The 15773-nt window shown below is 34.8% G+C and overlaps 4 protein-coding genes across 4 annotated transcripts; 1 reads left to right on the forward strand and 3 right to left on the reverse strand.

The window, feature by feature from the left end:
• Nucleotides 1–259: 259 nt before the first annotated feature.
• On the forward strand, nt 260–2575 carry LOC128244474 (uncharacterized). Its single transcript, XM_052962475.1, has 7 exons — nt 260–292; nt 672–724; nt 1170–1212; nt 1509–1570; nt 1843–1927; nt 2194–2314; nt 2544–2575. Exons 3-7 carry the CDS (start codon nt 1204–1206, stop codon nt 2573–2575), a joined length of 309 nt encoding a protein of 102 aa, XP_052818435.1. The 5' UTR covers nt 260–292; nt 672–724; nt 1170–1203.
• A 319-nt stretch (nt 2576–2894) lies between these two features.
• On the reverse strand, nt 2895–4330 carry LOC128242068 (putative nuclease HARBI1). The gene is made up of 3 exons (XM_052959104.1): nt 4263–4330; nt 3808–3958; nt 2895–3152 (listed from the first exon to the last, which is right to left on the reverse strand). Exons 1-3 carry the CDS (start codon nt 4313–4315, stop codon nt 2961–2963), a joined length of 396 nt encoding a protein of 131 aa, XP_052815064.1. The 5' UTR covers nt 4316–4330; the 3' UTR covers nt 2895–2960.
• A 444-nt stretch (nt 4331–4774) lies between these two features.
• On the reverse strand, nt 4775–5497 carry LOC128244475 (putative nuclease HARBI1). Its single transcript, XM_052962477.1, has 2 exons — nt 5291–5497; nt 4775–5095 (listed from the first exon to the last, which is right to left on the reverse strand). The coding sequence occupies exons 1-2, from the start codon at nt 5495–5497 to the stop codon at nt 4775–4777; spliced, it is 528 nt and encodes a 175-aa protein (XP_052818437.1).
• A 9388-nt stretch (nt 5498–14885) lies between these two features.
• LOC128244476 (protein GVQW3-like) lies at nt 14886–15290 on the reverse strand. Its single transcript, XM_052962478.1, has one exon. The coding sequence runs from the start codon at nt 15288–15290 to the stop codon at nt 14886–14888; it is 405 nt and encodes a 134-aa protein (XP_052818438.1).
• Between the last annotated feature and the right edge of the window lie 483 nt (nt 15291–15773).

Below are 15773 nucleotides of genomic sequence, written 5' to 3' on the forward strand. Positions count from 1 at the left end.
TTTCCCGTTCGGTTTCGTACACCTCTGGTCCCGTTAACCGTTTCGTTTCCGTACATTTACAATTCTTGATTTTGATCGATAACGGATTTGTACTGCTGCAAACACAATACTAATGTCTTATGACCTTACATAGTTAAAAGGCTTACATGAATAAAAAAACTGAAAATTTACTTTAACTTACTTATTTTAACATGTGTTCACTTTTGTAGACTCACTGCTTGAGGAGACCACTGTTGGCGATACTACAGTTATTCATCCTCCCAACGTACTTGTTGAAGTTACAAAACAAGATGTGAGTGTTTTATAGATAATTCAATCAGTTGTATAACGTTCATACATTTATAAGCAATATATATAATGTGAACATCACATGTTCATGAGAATAAATGCTAGATACTTATATGTACCAAGTAAACCTGAGAGGAAAAGTGTGCCCGGTGACGGGACAATAACAAGGGGCTCTAACCAACTGAGCTAGCCGGTAGGCTACCCACACACACTACAGTACATAGGGGCTTTAAAAATAATTAATGCAATAGGATGAAATGAAAGCCAGGTGAAGAGACCATTGTTCGTTTATGTTGAAATTGTTGGGTATGCCTTTTAAACAAATGCCTGTGTAAAATAACCCCAACAAATGCCTTTTTATATTAATTTGTTTGCATCTTCAGAATGCAGGTACGACATACGAATGTGGTAATCAAGGCCCCTCCGTGAAGAAGTCGTGAGTTCCAATACCTATATGATACAATAATGTTTATTACTCATATTTGAATAACATAGATAATAACATTAAATGGCATTATAACAAAAATCATTAACAAAATTTAAGAAATGTAGGAACAGAATAAGTGTAATTTAAAGTGCATAATGATGCATGTAAAATAAATTCATATTGCACAAGGTTAATATAGGACTGTGAACAGTCATATAATTTTTTATCACAGATATTAGCCTTTTTTTACATAAACATTTGAAAACTAGCTTTTACTAAGACATGTATATAAAATATAAATAATTTGCATATATATATTGTATTTAATCATAGGGAAGTTGTATAACATATTTCCAGTGAGGTCTTGTTAATGTGTTCTGTTATAGCTGATATAAATTCAACATGTTTCTTCTCATGTTAAACCATCTGATTGCGGTAAATGATAAATTTGCAGACGCAGTGTCAGTTACATAGCTGAAGAGGAACGGATGAGTTTCGTAAGAAGCATTATTTAAAAATTATATTAATTGACATTCTGTACAGATTTTATACATAAACTCATGTAAATTTAACTTTAAAAACTTTAAGTTTCGAAAAAAGTCTTCTATTTTAAATGTTGATATGCACATATGTCTGTTTTCACTTCCATAGAATGACACAGTTACCATCAAACATGGCCATGTGATATTTTTCATTGAATGTTTGTTTGTTTAAATGTTTTTCTTATCAGGTATGTCCCTATAGTTCTCAGTGCAGTTTTGAAAAAAATAATATTAAATTATTAATGTTACAGATAAACAACCTTGTCAGTGGAAGTGGACAAGAAAATGTCAGCATACCTGGTGGACATAAAAGGTAACAAATTTAATAAGGTTTCAAGAGGATGTGGTGAATTCAACAATGTGTAGTAGTTGATTATGTTACAATTTTAACTTAACACAATAGTTAAGAATTGTTATGAAGTGATATGAAATTGCCTGACATACTACAAATTGGGAAATTCAACCATGTTTATGGTCCAATGGTTTTTTCTAGCCAGTCATATAATATAGACTAACATTCTGGCCAAAAGATAACATTTTGACAACTGATCCAGTTCAATATTTAAATACATTTCCCTTTTTAAGAAAATCTTACGAAACTGCCAAGGAAACAACAAAGGTGACAACAGAAGACATCAACAAGATGCAGTACATCTTTTTCCAAAAACAGGTAATGAGCTAGTCTTTGTACATATAAATATATATTCATATTTATCAGTAAATGTTGCCAAAGATTTGGGTAGGGGTTGCAAGATTTAATGGTGTTAATAAAATTGTTAAATTGAAAGACATTCTTCTTCTTCTTTAAATTACTGCAGTTTGTTGCATCATAGATAAATCTCTTAGAAGCCATCCAAATATTGCAATTTTTACTTTGACAGAAAATGCCTAAAATTAGATTTCCATATTCACTGCAATATTGCAATTTTAATACAGAATGAACTGTCCGATGTCCAGATCCGAAGCTTCGCAGCAATGAAGACATTCTTCAAGTGTGCCACTGAAAAAATGCAAGAGAAGGAACAATCCTTCAGCCAAACACTAGCGGGATTCATGGGTAAGCCTAGATATTTGATCAAGAGAATAAGTGTGACTTGTTATATTGTGTTATCCATATTTCAACAATGGCAATGCATATAATAAACACGAAAAACACTTTTTATTATATGCCTTCCTGTGGTTAATAAAGATTTATCAGTGAAATAAAAAGCTTATTTCACTGTTTCAATTGCTGTTTCTCAAATGTTTTAGTTTTAGCACGCTCTCAATTACAAATCAAATTTCAGCGCATTTCAGAAATGATGTTACATTTGCATGAAAATTGGCACGCTTTTCTGAAAAACAACAATTTATCAGTGGTCGAAATTTACACAAGCCTGCAAGCCCTGCACTGGTAAAATGTGTTTCGGGCTTGCTCAAATTCTGAATTTTATACACTAGGGCTTGTTCCAAAATTTGATGCCAAGCAAATGTTTAAGAATTTGGGCTTGTTCATCCAAAAGTCTAATTTCGATGACTGATTTATTGTCATTTTAAGGCATATAATAAAACAGGAAAAATCTTTCAGTGAAATTAAAATATATTTCACCTCGTGAACACCAAAAGTAAATACTTAACTCATAGCTACGCCACTTGTGAAATTTATCTTTTGATGCTAACTTGTTGAAATAGATCTTACATTGAAAAAAAACAATTATCCTATATTAATTGAAGTATGCTCTAGCAATATGATCTCTTATGGCCTGCCCCTGCTCCTTTCCTCTGTAATCTTCGCCTGGCTGTCGCGCAACAGGAACAACGTCATCCACATCAGGCTCCTTCAGGTCGATGGCAAGGTTGTGGAGTACAGCACAGGCTACAGTGACCTTAGACGCTTTAGCTGGCTTCAGACGTAGCTAGATGGGAAATACACCTAAGATTTATTAATTGAACAATTACGGAATTTTGTACAAAGTAAACATCTGATTTAAAAACTTCCCAACGGGTAATCAAACCAAGGACCTTTTTGTTTATGTATCGAAAAACAATTAAACTTAACCCATCCACTGGAAGGCTTAATCCACTTATACTGTTTAACTTTCATAAGACATAGTAACTAATGGTGGTATTTCATTATTCATTTCATCATTTTGCTAAAGATTAAATGAATAATGACATAACAAGGATGTGGGGTTTTTTTGTAAACAAACCGTAATGTAAGGTATATAGCAGGATGTTTAAGTTAGTTCAACACATTTCCATACATATATATATCAAAATTTTTCAACTGCAACTTATATTCCATTTTGTTGTTTCGTTTTCCGTGAATGTCAAGGCCATGTTTTACCACAAAGAAAATTTAGAAGGAAGAAAATAGAAAATGATTCGAGGTTACATAACACTATGATATTCATGTTTATTGAATTACTAGCCCTTTGCTTAAGACGTTTTAAAAAGCACAACTATCAGTTGATATTGTTTTGAAAACCGTCATATTATTTAAAAAAAAAATACTTGTATTAATAATATAGTTTACTAATCTAATCTGCTTTATTCGTATTTTATATTTACCTCTCCATGTAGAATTCCGAATCGTCGCTTCCAGCGACCAAAAGCCATTTCCACAGCAACCCTTGTCCTTGAGTGTGCCCGGTTGAAATTAATTTTCTGCTGAGTATCGGCCACTCTGTATGGTGTCATCATGACACGAGAACAGGCATACCTAAATATACAATTTTAAATCTTTTCTTTTCAGACCAGTGATATAATACATCTCAAGTTCCCCTTGCCATCTCAACCCCTGATTTGAAGAATTTGGTGAAACGCTTCCATCCCCACGGCTACTCTAATTTATTTTTAAAAAGTATGATATAATATGCAGACTATTTAAAGTTGTTATTATAGTTTTGTTATGTTTGGTGGTTATTTTAAAAAAGTTGGTAAACGTGTATGTTTTTTTAAATGTATGCATATTTAACTACATGTGAATACAATATATGTTTGTGTTGAATGTTATTATTACTTACCCACTGTCAGCAATTAAAATGCCATCAGTCCAACTTCTGTTCATTGCGTCCATGTGGTCCGCAAGATCACTTGCTTTACACCGAGCACGTAAAAGAACCAAGGGTTTCCTTCGAAAAAGAGCTAGGCTATCGCACCCGGACTTCCTTGTATCCCACCACTGTCTCTTTAGCGTCCTGTCTCTTCAGCAAAAAACAAAGGACCCCGTTGGAAATAAGTGCTTGCACTTTCAAGGGTTATCCTTGACCGCAAGGTCTAAAGAAATACATACAACATAAATGCTAAAAAACTATTACATACAACTATACTAACAATTTTCCAGTAGGTCGGGCATAATTGAAAAAGTAAAATATACAGTACACTGCAATGACACCTGCCCCATGCATAAACCATCGCTTGTCTGGTTCCCAGTGCACAACAGGAGTAATGAAATGGTAAGGGCACGTAACCCAGTCTAAACCCATCGCATCAGAGTAAATTTCCCGTTTTACAGTATGCCGTTTTATCTAAATGTTTATTGACCTTCAACTTCAAACAAAAAATGTTTTGTACCTTTGCTGTCACATACAGCCATAACGTTGATCGACGCGAAATTCTTTCTATTTATGAAGTCGTGGCCATCTTTCGGCATAATGATACGTATGTGTGAGCCATCAACAGCTCCTATGACGTTGGGAAATCCAGCAGATGTGAAGAACTCCCGCATGATTTCCTGCTGTTGAACACGATTTGGCCAGGTGATGAATTGATGAGATATGTCCACCATACTGTCCGTGACATTTGATATTATCCTTGATACTGTTGACTTGTCGCGGCCAGTAGAATCACCAACAACCTTTAAACAATTCATTCAAGTAAGTCAGAAATAGTTTAGATAACATGTTACTATTTTGTTCTCTACTTATTTTTGTTCAGTACAAGTTTTAAGTCATTGTTAACAGGCTTGGAAATAAATATGGTTACCAAATAATTTCAGAATATTAACCTGCATAAATGACCCGGAGGCGTAAAATCTTAGAGCCAAACACACTTGCTCCCGGACTGACACCGCTTCCGACCTTTTAGTCTTCCGTTGAAGGTCTTGGGCAAGCAGCTGTACAATTATTTCAATCCCATTGTTATCAAAACGGTAGCGGCGTCTCATCTCTGTGTTATCACAGTTCATGTTGATGGAAAAATGTCTATAAATCCTCTCTTTTCTTCTGTTGTTGAGAAAAGCACCAACTATGGCGGCCATTTTTAACATCAACTGACTATTTAACGTTGACTCTAACGTTGGTCCAGACCAACGTTAGAAAGGTCGTTAAGTTAACGCTTACCTTATTGCCGTCAGTGTAAGTGTTAAGTTTGAACAACTCATTTTTTCAACGTTAAAGTTAACGTTAATTTTAACGTTGACAGCGTAATATTTAACGATAATAGTTAACGTTAAATCCTTAACGAGAGTTTTGAACAACCGGGCCTTAATATGTTATCTATGATCACGAGTTTGTTTACCTACCTTTTCCTGTAGTTGTGTCAGGATTAGGTTTTTAGGGATCTCCTCCAGTCCCGAACAATCATGAAATGCATCACGAAAATTGTTTTGAGTAATTTGAATGTATATTTTGGGCTAGTATTATTGATCAATATCTTCAAATATACCATCAAATCTTTCCACTTCTCGTACATGTCATCCAACGTCCTTCCATTGCCACCAACACTGTTCACACTGAGATGAAAATGTTGTCAAGTATACATATATATCCCATACAGTGATACACTGAAGTGTTACAATTTATGCAGTATGATATACGAAACAGAAGTAGAACATGCGGTATATGTCTAAGAGAAACGTACTGAAATTCGAATTCCATTGAAATCATTTCCAAGATTTTTTATGAGATTCAACGTTATTTCCTTTTATAACATTGCTCTAGATAAAATCATAGACCAACGAGTTAAAATCATAAATAACAGAATAAAATTCTCATTAAGTTCATGCCGTCTCAGATTGCATCTGTCGATCAGTTCGTGATATATTAATTATTTATGACTCAGGCTGACTTAAATATGTAATTATTTGAACACGATACATAAACATAAAACTTATCATTAACAGCATTGCCTCCACTTACTTAGTGCTTATGGAAATGGTAATATTAAAGCCATTTAACACATTGAAGTGGGAGCTATATATATTAACTATTAAATACAAACCTAAACAATATTTCATTCAACACGACTTTCTTTACAGTCTCAGTCGTACTCGGCCCGTGCATAGAAATCAGAAATCAGTGTTTTGTATAACCAGAAACAAGCTCCTCTACTCACACAAAGTCCAATTTTGCTCCGTTCTGTCGTTATAAGATCGTCTGTCAAATCGGACAGATGACGCGTATACACACAGGTATTCGCAATGGTGCTGTGACGTCATTTCGTAGACTGCGTATCGCAAATTATCGATAGAGTAAAAGGTCGAAAGCTTTTATTTTGCGACGCGATTATTGAATCGCAAATTGCGCTGTGTCGCAAACTCAGTCGCATTTCTTGCGACTTGCGACATTGCTGGATTTGCGATGCGACCATTAATTAAACGGGCCCAGGCTAGAGATAAAAACATCTCATGCCTGTTATATTCAAGTTTGCCCAATGAAATATTACTTAAAGGCTAGCGATAAAAAACATCACGCGCCTGTTAATTTCCAGTTTGTCAAACAAAATGTTACATCATGGCTAGTTATAAAAGCATCAGACGCCTGTTATTTTCCAGTTTGTCCAATGAAATATTGCTTGAGGGCTAGCGATAAAATTTGATCCGAAGAGTGAAGGTTTGATTATGAAACCAGTTTTGTCAGAGTAGTTGGCAGATAGTGATAAAAAAGCAAAAACCTATTAGATTTTAAAATCTTCCACAGTAATTGTTTGGTGCAATTTACTGCCTTCTAAAGGCTGTTTCCCCTAGCAAAATAAAAATCCATCTTTCGCAAATTTTATATTTTTCCCCAATTTGATTAATGAAGATTACGTTAATGAATAAAAAAGCAATGAGCATTTTCTTGAATTAAAAACAAAATCTTATAAATACTAACTCTTTCACAGCATAATGCATAAAAAAGTTAGAGCATGTATATTCACCATTATATTAGCTATTTTTGCTTGATTTTGTATTTTTTTCAAAGTCAACTTTTGTTCCCCATTTGCGGTAAAAAATAATTCCAAAAAAAATCACTGTTCAATGAAATAGTTCTTAAAAGTTAGCGATAATATATTGAATGCCTTATATAAATGAATAAGAATTAGGGCTAAGGTAAGTGCTAAGTTTAGGTTTACTTAAAATGAACTTGCATCTTTTTCAACACAATCAACTAAACATGGCTATACCATTTGATCCTTAATGTATCAGTTGGATGTATTTCATCATAAGGATTTATATAGTCAATTCGGAGTAGAGATTTTTTATTTTGGCGAACCGCTAAATTAAATCGGTTTCCCTATAAACTGTATGCACTTTATTTAAGGTGTTAAATTCTTTTATAAATTTCTTAGGTATCGTTCTCAACTGACAATTGATGAAGTTTAACTTGACATGAATCCATACGATACTTCTTAAAAGCAGAATATTTTAACAATGAGACTGGAGGTATAGTTGCGAATGAACACTTGATATAAAAGATTGAAACATATTTGTGAATTAGATTCATTATTGTTTCCGTCAGCAACTACAACTTAAGAATACAAATGTAAATTTAATGACTTAAGTATGGAAAAGGCATTTCCCAATCCAGCTCCAGAAATATTTCGAACAATTGGAATAACATTTATCATAGAAAGTAAAGTAAACAATTACTTTGGTACCCCGTGTCGCCTTGAATCTGTAATGATCAACACTCTCGGTGGCATCTAAAGTAAATTGTTCAAGGAAACTTTGAAGTGCCAATGACGAAGTAATATATTTTGACAAAATTGTAAAAGTACATGTATAGTATCATTATTTTAAATCATTTGAATGTACACTTAAAAAACAAACACACCGTTTTTTTCTTTATTTTTGAAGTAAAGAAAAGTGTCTTTACTTTCAAGTAAGGAATAAAAACATTTCATATAAGAGAAACAAACAGTGGTATTATTACTCATCTGAGAAAAGCATAGAGGTATCCTGATTTGTGCAGTGTGAGCTAAAGCCATTAAGTTAAAAAAAGATTTATATGAAAAACCGACCTGAATAATATACTCTTTATTTGTGATTTAATCAAGAGCCTCATTTATTCTTAGTATACCGATTACTGATGTAATAAGAATCTACCCAATGTATTTAATGCCAGGTTATATTGAATCCTCTTCAAGTTTCACTAATATTAAAGAAAAAACATCATTTCCATAACAGTTAGACGTAACGTTCACTGGTGATACGCGTAAGCGTCACTACGGAAACTGACGTTGCGAACAAAAAAACGTTGTTATCATGCATGTTTACGTTTATTACCGTTTCCTTTGCAAATTATGGACATGCATAACATAAATACATTCATAACAATATTGAAAAAGCTTTTAATGTACAGTAGAAATCAGCATTTTATTACGATGCTTAGGCTATTAAATAATATATTGAGACGGTGTTAAAATTATAAGTTTTAAAGAAAAATAAACTCAATAATACTGATAACACAAGCACACTTTGAAATTCATTTACACTATGAATAACGCATAAAACATACAAATGATTACAGTGTCGCAATTTGTTTGAGTTTGCACGTTATTATTACTTATATATATAATTACTGTTCGAGGCTTGCCAGTATTGACATATGGACAGTTTCTGGCAATGTGACAGTTGCTGCACTTTTGCAATTCAGCTCGGAACAAATATAAACAACGGAATATGCTGGCACCAAAGCTTTGTGTAACTTGTCAATTTTATAATTGAGAATCGAACGTCCTCTTCTACAGAAATAATTTCCCATGATCACCCGTGTTCCAGCTTCATAAGTAGTTCTAAAATCATCTGTTTCCATACTCAGTAATGTATACATTGTCTGTGCAACACGCAGAAGGTAATAATCGGTATCAACAGCTTTAACAGCAATAACATCCCCACTGCTTACTAAGTCATAGATAGGTGTATGTTCGTACCCGTTATATTCAGTCTCAATGTTTGCGGTGTTACGTTGTATTGTTAGCTTTATGTTGTCAATTTGCCCAACATTGTTCCTGTTTTCACATTGCGAATAGTTACCGGTTATGCATTCGTCACAGTAGCACGAGAGGTCACGTACAGTCATTTGTGTACCACAAGTTGAAATTATTTGGTGTATTGTTCTCACACGACTCACAGGCTGGAAGTACTTTACCGTGTTCCTTGGTATTTCTTCAACGAATTTGAAAATTCGTTTACTGCATTTTGCGTTTGAAGATGGAATTTGTAATGTGTTACAAGCAAAATTGTAAAAATCTTCTGCTGATTGTATAACTACTTGACCTCTCAACACAGCCATATCAGCAGTCTGTTTAAGCAACCCACCTGCTGCGTCTTGTGGTCCCTTGGCGTGTGCAGTCTCGTAATAGTTTCTTATAAAGGGAACACCAAGTTCCTTGGTGGCAATGTTTAAACTGCCGAAGCAATGGCGGCTTTTATATTGGGAAGCACATCCGACAGTAAATTCATGCACTGTCTTTAAAGGATAGTTAATACTTTTCAAGTATTCGATTACGGATTGCTGGACGTAATATGTGAAGTGGTAATCATGTTTCAAATCTGGTGATATAACGAAAAACTGTTCTTGAATTTTTCGATCCAGATCCAATTTTCCGTCCTGCACATGATGCCTGTGTAATATAGTTACATGAATTGTCACTTCCGTTTTTTGAAAGTAAGTGCTTTGAATTTCTTTTTGCGTTGTGCATCGATAGTTTTCGGAAAAGTCATGTATTGCTATCACGTCGCCTTCTGGTATGTGTTCCATTATAAACTTTGCCTGCTTGTTCTGCCATTCTGAATTAAATTGATGACGAGGGTATGACTTCAGAAGCTCAAGCATGTGCTTAAACAATGAACCAACTTTAGTAGTTTTCTTGACAAGAATAAGCTTCCGATTTAACACATTTGATTTACATTTAACTGTTTGATATTCGTAGCGCTCCCACTCGATCTCAGGAGCCTGCTCACTTTCGTCCATCTCGTTTGGCGAGAACAGTTATTCTGGAACGCCACACTCAACACACTTTCTATCCAGACTGGCCTTTCCGGGCTGTTCACAGAGTGTTCTTGCAATCATGTCAGCACTGCGTTCGAAAACCGGATATCCACCGTTTAACTGTTCACTGTTTGTATAAGTCATTTTTCTGAACTGCATACATTTTTTAAATGCATGGTTTCCATTGCGGTCCTTGAAATGTAGTGCAGTGTGACATAGGAATATATACATACATTACAATATGCATGTATATTTAAAAGAAGATTATCACAACAAAACATTAAGAAATTCACAAGAGTATAAAACAAATTTAAAATATGATGGGTTATGAAATATATATAAGTGTCACAGATTACTAGGGACATTATATAAATCCAATATATTACTGTAAAAATACTTGTACCTGTACCAAAGTGAAAAATACATGTAAATAATAAAGATATACATCTCAAGTTGTAAAATACCTTGCTTTGATTCTCCGTTCCTCAGCATCAATCGCCTTGCGTATTCGTCTTTGATGTCGTTCAGAGTAGCCCATGATGTTACTTGCATCTAATTTTATAAAAATGGAAATGCATGTATATGAAGCAACAGAATCGTGGTTATTGAATGTACATATGTCCCGCGGACATGTAAGAATGCATTTAATAGGAGATTTAAATTGTACAGATGTTCGGTATAACTGTCCGTAATAAACTTTGAGACACACAATTCATTTTTATGTAGAAGGTCCTTAAATCAGCGTAAATAATTCAGCCTTAACATGATAAAATGATTATTACGGATTTGCGAACAACATTAGCCAGCCAGCCAGTTCGAAAACGCGCGGTCTGTTTTGCAGTAGATTGGTTGTTTCAACACTATCATTCAAAGCCCTTGATCTTACGGTTAACATTTACCATAGCTATTTATATAAGGAAGTAACCAAATAGCCTGATTTTACTAATGTACATTTTTTTTTATATAAAATCAAACCATATTTTTATATAAAATGTACCTTTCACAATATGTTGTTGAAGTTTATGTTGTTTCTTTTTTGATAATTCTTGTTGATGTTTGCGTCTCAATTGCTTTTTCTGCTTATACCATTGTGTTCTTTCCGAGTTACTCGCAAACGCCGGTGGTTTGTCGAAATCTGAAACAAATTATACAATGTTCCTTTTAGTGATTTAATCACGCACATAGATAACGATGCTATTTATATGATAAGCCTACTGTTCGTATCCATAATTATTAAAACGACGCAGTGTGTCGTAACGTTACGTTACTATCCAATAAAATTTGGGCAAATTCGAGCCAGTGCGACACAGTATTTGTTACGTTAAACACTCACTTTCTGTTGAAAACGGCTGATAATTGCCAATTTAATTCCTAAATAAATTTACAAAATTACGGTACAAAATCAAATAATATTCCTATTGAATATTCATATGAAATATGACTTAAGATTTAGCTCTGCCTTCGTACATTGTCATTAATTTGAACGTTTTCGTACCGTTTTGCGACATGCGTTTTGAATTGTCATTCAATAGTTAGCGTTATGTTATACAAAATAAATATATCACGATAATCCTACTTAAAATTACAATCACAATATCTAATTTTTAAACTTATAACTTACTGGTTAGATTACATATACGCCAAGTTTATCCGTTTTTCGATATTCAAACGTCGCATAAATCTAGAGCGGACATTTAGGTGTGTTTAACAAAACCATGATTTATGAAGGTGTTTCTTCAAATAATAGAACAAAGAAACAATAGGCTTGAAACGGAATGATTCACGGTTTCAATATTGAAAATTATTTTGTTAATGCTTATCATAAAAAGGCGTAGATAATAAAATAATATTCAACCGTTTAGAGCATAGCCATACAAACGACGTTAGCGGACATCTGTAAATTAGAAACAAAAACTGTAATTGTTTGATTATAAAGATATTAAAGTACAAAAATAATTGTGGAATTTTCGACACAAATGTCTATTTTAGAGGTGTGCAAACGAACTTACCCATTGTCATACGTATATACTAGTTCTTCTGTATCAAATTCGTTAGCTCGTGCCGCCTATTTCAAATGTGACATTTTGGCATCTGTGCTTTTTACCCTGCTGGCAAATGCGACATGCGTGCGACCGCATCGAAAAAAAACCCAGTAAGACCGGAAATGACGTCGGTAACGTCTGCTACAAAATTTTGTCGTTTGCATATTCCCGCGTAAATATTGTAGAGGAATATAATGAAAAATGACCCTGTTGTTGTGACGCTGTGACACGTTAAAATTAGCGTCATACCAAAAACTAAATATGTTTTGCATAATTGAAATCAAAATATATTTCTGGCAATGCATTGACACATTAAAGCGCATTTTTTTTGCTGTGTCCAATGGTATACAACATGCCAGGGTCCCAAAAATAACAACAAGTCTACAAGTATTACATTACAATACGGTTGTCTAATTTTGTCAGATGTATCACCAGTGAACGTTACGTCTAAGTTTTATATATCAGGGAACACCATGGTTGATTTCTATGAGCCATTTGTGTAAAAATCGTGACAGCAATCTTGGAATTTAAATTAATAAGTCAACACAGCTGGCTGTCCTGGGTATAGAAATGTAGTATACCTTCAAAATATTGTTACAAAATAAAATTTATCACAGCTGTCACTGGATATACAGAAAATAAGCATAGCTTTCACAGTCTGCTACTTATCACATCAAGGAATTCTTTATCACAGCAAAGGATACAAGAACCCATCATTTCTCTGCAAATTTTTCACGTGACAGCAATACTTAAAGAGAGTCAACTCCCCCGCCCCCTATTATATTATTTGCGTAAAGAGAAAAAATAGCCGTGATATTTTATTTTTATTTTTTGTAAAAGCGCCAAAATAACGTGTTTTCCCTAAACAACTCTGCAAAATAAGAAATTTAAAACGCTATACAAATGCTACTCGGCCACTTTACATGAAAAAGGAAACTGCTTCACAAGAAACCATTGATTTTGTACATGTTACTTATTACATTGGACTTTGCCCACACTGCAGGTCGTCGTTTGGAAAGAGAACATATAATAAAGGCAGCTAAGAAGCGTTCAAGCGAGTTCATTCATTAGCGGTTTCCACGGTTTTCCATTTTAATTAATTGTTTACACGGTACAACAGCAATCCCAACATGTAGACAGCTGATCTAATTGGCCGTTAGGCCCAACTCAATTCCGTTATTACTTCCAAGAAGATATTCTGAATAAAAGTCAGAAAGTTTCCAAACATAGTAAATCAAGTTAAACGACGGAAACTCGTTTGCAATGTTTGTCTTAATCAGTTCTGTTATAGCCCACTCCCGAGTTATACGCTTTATTTACCCCAATGATTGGTTCTGTGTCATGCCTAGCTCTCATCATATAACAAAGGGGGGAATTTACTTGAATTTCTTAACGCGAGCTTAAGTAAACCTTTTTGTTTGTAAAACTCAGTTAAGCCTAACATACGAGGTGGAGTCAATAAGTTCGTGAACGAGCGTTTTAAAAAAACAAATGCGCGTTTGCGTGTAATGAAATTTAATATACACAATAACAAATATGTTTTCAAAACATGTACAAAAATAAAAGTGAATACAATAACAATTACTAATATAAATAAAAAATACAAAATACCCATCTGCAATACCGCGGCGCACTTCGGAACAATGTCATGACGTTGACGTTATGGGCGTTACTGTTTCTCAAAATACTCTCCACTCTCTTGGACACATTTCTGATGGCGGACGACCCATTTCCGGTACACCTCTGTAAACCATGTCTCGGACAGGGATGCGAACGATGACTGGACTGCGCTGCGGAGCTCTGCCAGACATTCGAAACGTCTTTCGCGAAGATCGGCCTTCAGTCTTGGAAAAATCGCGAAGTCCATAGGGGCGAGGTCAGGTGAGTACGACGAATGATTGAGACGCTCAAATCCTAAAAAGTCAATCGTCATCAGTGTTTCCTGTGCACGGTGGGCCGGGGCGTTATCTTGGTGAAAGATCAGATTCTCGATCTCAACATCCGGGCGCTTCTTCTGGATGGCGTGAACGAGATCACGGCGCGTGAACAAATTAAAATATAATTAGGGAATTAATCATAAAAGAAACAAACATGAAACACTTTATTATTTTTGTAAATAAGCATTTATTTAAAATATAATATTTAAATCCAACTAATAAAACAAATTTTTTAGACTTTTAATACTGTTTACCTTCTGATAATAACCCGCGTTGACGGTCTTGTCAGTGGGGATGGCATGTGACAGGAGTATGCCCCGGTGATCCATGAAGACAAGGAACATCACTTTTTTCGCTGACTTGATGACCTTTGCTTTCTTTGGTGGCGGTGAAGAGGGTCGTTTCCATACCATTGACTCAGCTTTTGTTTCAGGGTCATAGGGTGTAGCCATGTTTCATCGCACGTGACGATTTTATTTAAGAAATGGTCGCCTTCTCTGGCGTGACGTGCCAGAAACCACTGTGACGTTTCCACGCGCACGTTTTTTTTTTTCATTTTCCGACAAAAGTCGCGGCACCCATCGTGCTGAGACTTTCCTCATTCCCAGATCGTTTGTAATTATTTTATGCATTGTGCCGTGCGATAAATCAAACATATCTGCAAGTTCGTTGATGCTTCTTCGTCTGTCGGTAGAAAGCTCGGATGCAACAGCTAGCTTTAATGAGTCACTGGTTACCGGTCTTCCTGCTCGTTTGTCATCGTTGATGTCCTCTCTCCCATTTGAAAATCTCCCGTGCCACTTGTAAACTAAACTTCGCTTACATGATTGTCCGGTGTTTCCTTGGTTCATGAACTTGAGCGTGTCGGTGGGCGTCATTCCGACTCTAACGCAATGCTTAATGACAGCCCGCTTCTCAACGTTATCCATTGACGTCATTTACTTGAAGATAATCCTAGTGTGGGTATTTTAAAAGGTCAGCGCACCGTTGTTGTTTATGGTATGACGTCAAAACTTCGTGTATACATGATCGACACGTCAAAGTGACGTCAGTAAAAGTCTCGCCTGAATCACACGCTCTTTTCCCGCAAAAAGACGTACTTTATATAACATTGTTATGTTAGATACAGCGCCATTTCAAAGTGCGCCGCGTTGTTGACAGTGTATGATAATAAATCAATATAAAATATTTAAAATATGAAATAAGTTAGTAATTAATTTCCATATTTATTAAATCACATGTGAAATATGATGTTAAAAACAATTCAAGAAAAATAAGATTTACAATAAGGGACAAAAAGGGGTCGTTCACGAACTTATTGACTCCCCCTCGTATTAACACCGAACCAATAATAAGTTGTT

This window comes from Mya arenaria, chromosome 8, assembly GCF_026914265.1.
Source record: "Mya arenaria isolate MELC-2E11 chromosome 8, ASM2691426v1".
In the NCBI taxonomy this organism is placed as follows: Eukaryota; Metazoa; Mollusca; class Bivalvia; order Myida; family Myidae; genus Mya; species Mya arenaria.

Bases quoted from the DNA above. Each gene is read 5' to 3' on its own strand.
- LOC128244474 (XM_052962475.1), top strand. The intron at 1,571-1,842 runs GTAACAAATTTA...TCCCTTTTTAAG, and splicing joins ATACCTGGTGGACATAAAAG to AAAATCTTACGAAACTGCCA. The intron at 2,315-2,543 runs GTAAGCCTAGAT...ATCAAATTTCAG, and splicing joins AACACTAGCGGGATTCATGG to CGCATTTCAGAAATGATGTT.
- LOC128242068 (XM_052959104.1), bottom strand. From the start codon at position 4,315: ATGGACGCAATGAACAGAAGTTGGACTGATGGCATTTTAATTGCTGAC. The intron at 3,959-4,262 runs GTAAGTAATAAT...TTGTATATTTAG, and splicing joins ATTTTAATTGCTGACAGTGG to GTATGCCTGTTCTCGTGTCA. The intron at 3,153-3,807 runs GTAAATATAAAA...TTTCCCATCTAG, and splicing joins TCGGAATTCTACATGGAGAG to CTACGTCTGAAGCCAGCTAA.
- LOC128244475 (XM_052962477.1), bottom strand. From the start codon at position 5,497: ATGGCCGCCATAGTTGGTGCTTTTCTCAACAACAGAAGAAAAGAGAGG. The intron at 5,096-5,290 runs GTGTGTTTGGCT...AATTGTTTAAAG, and splicing joins CGGTGTCAGTCCGGGAGCAA to GTTGTTGGTGATTCTACTGG.
- LOC128244476 (XM_052962478.1), bottom strand. From the start codon at position 15,290: ATGACGCCCACCGACACGCTCAAGTTCATGAACCAAGGAAACACCGGA.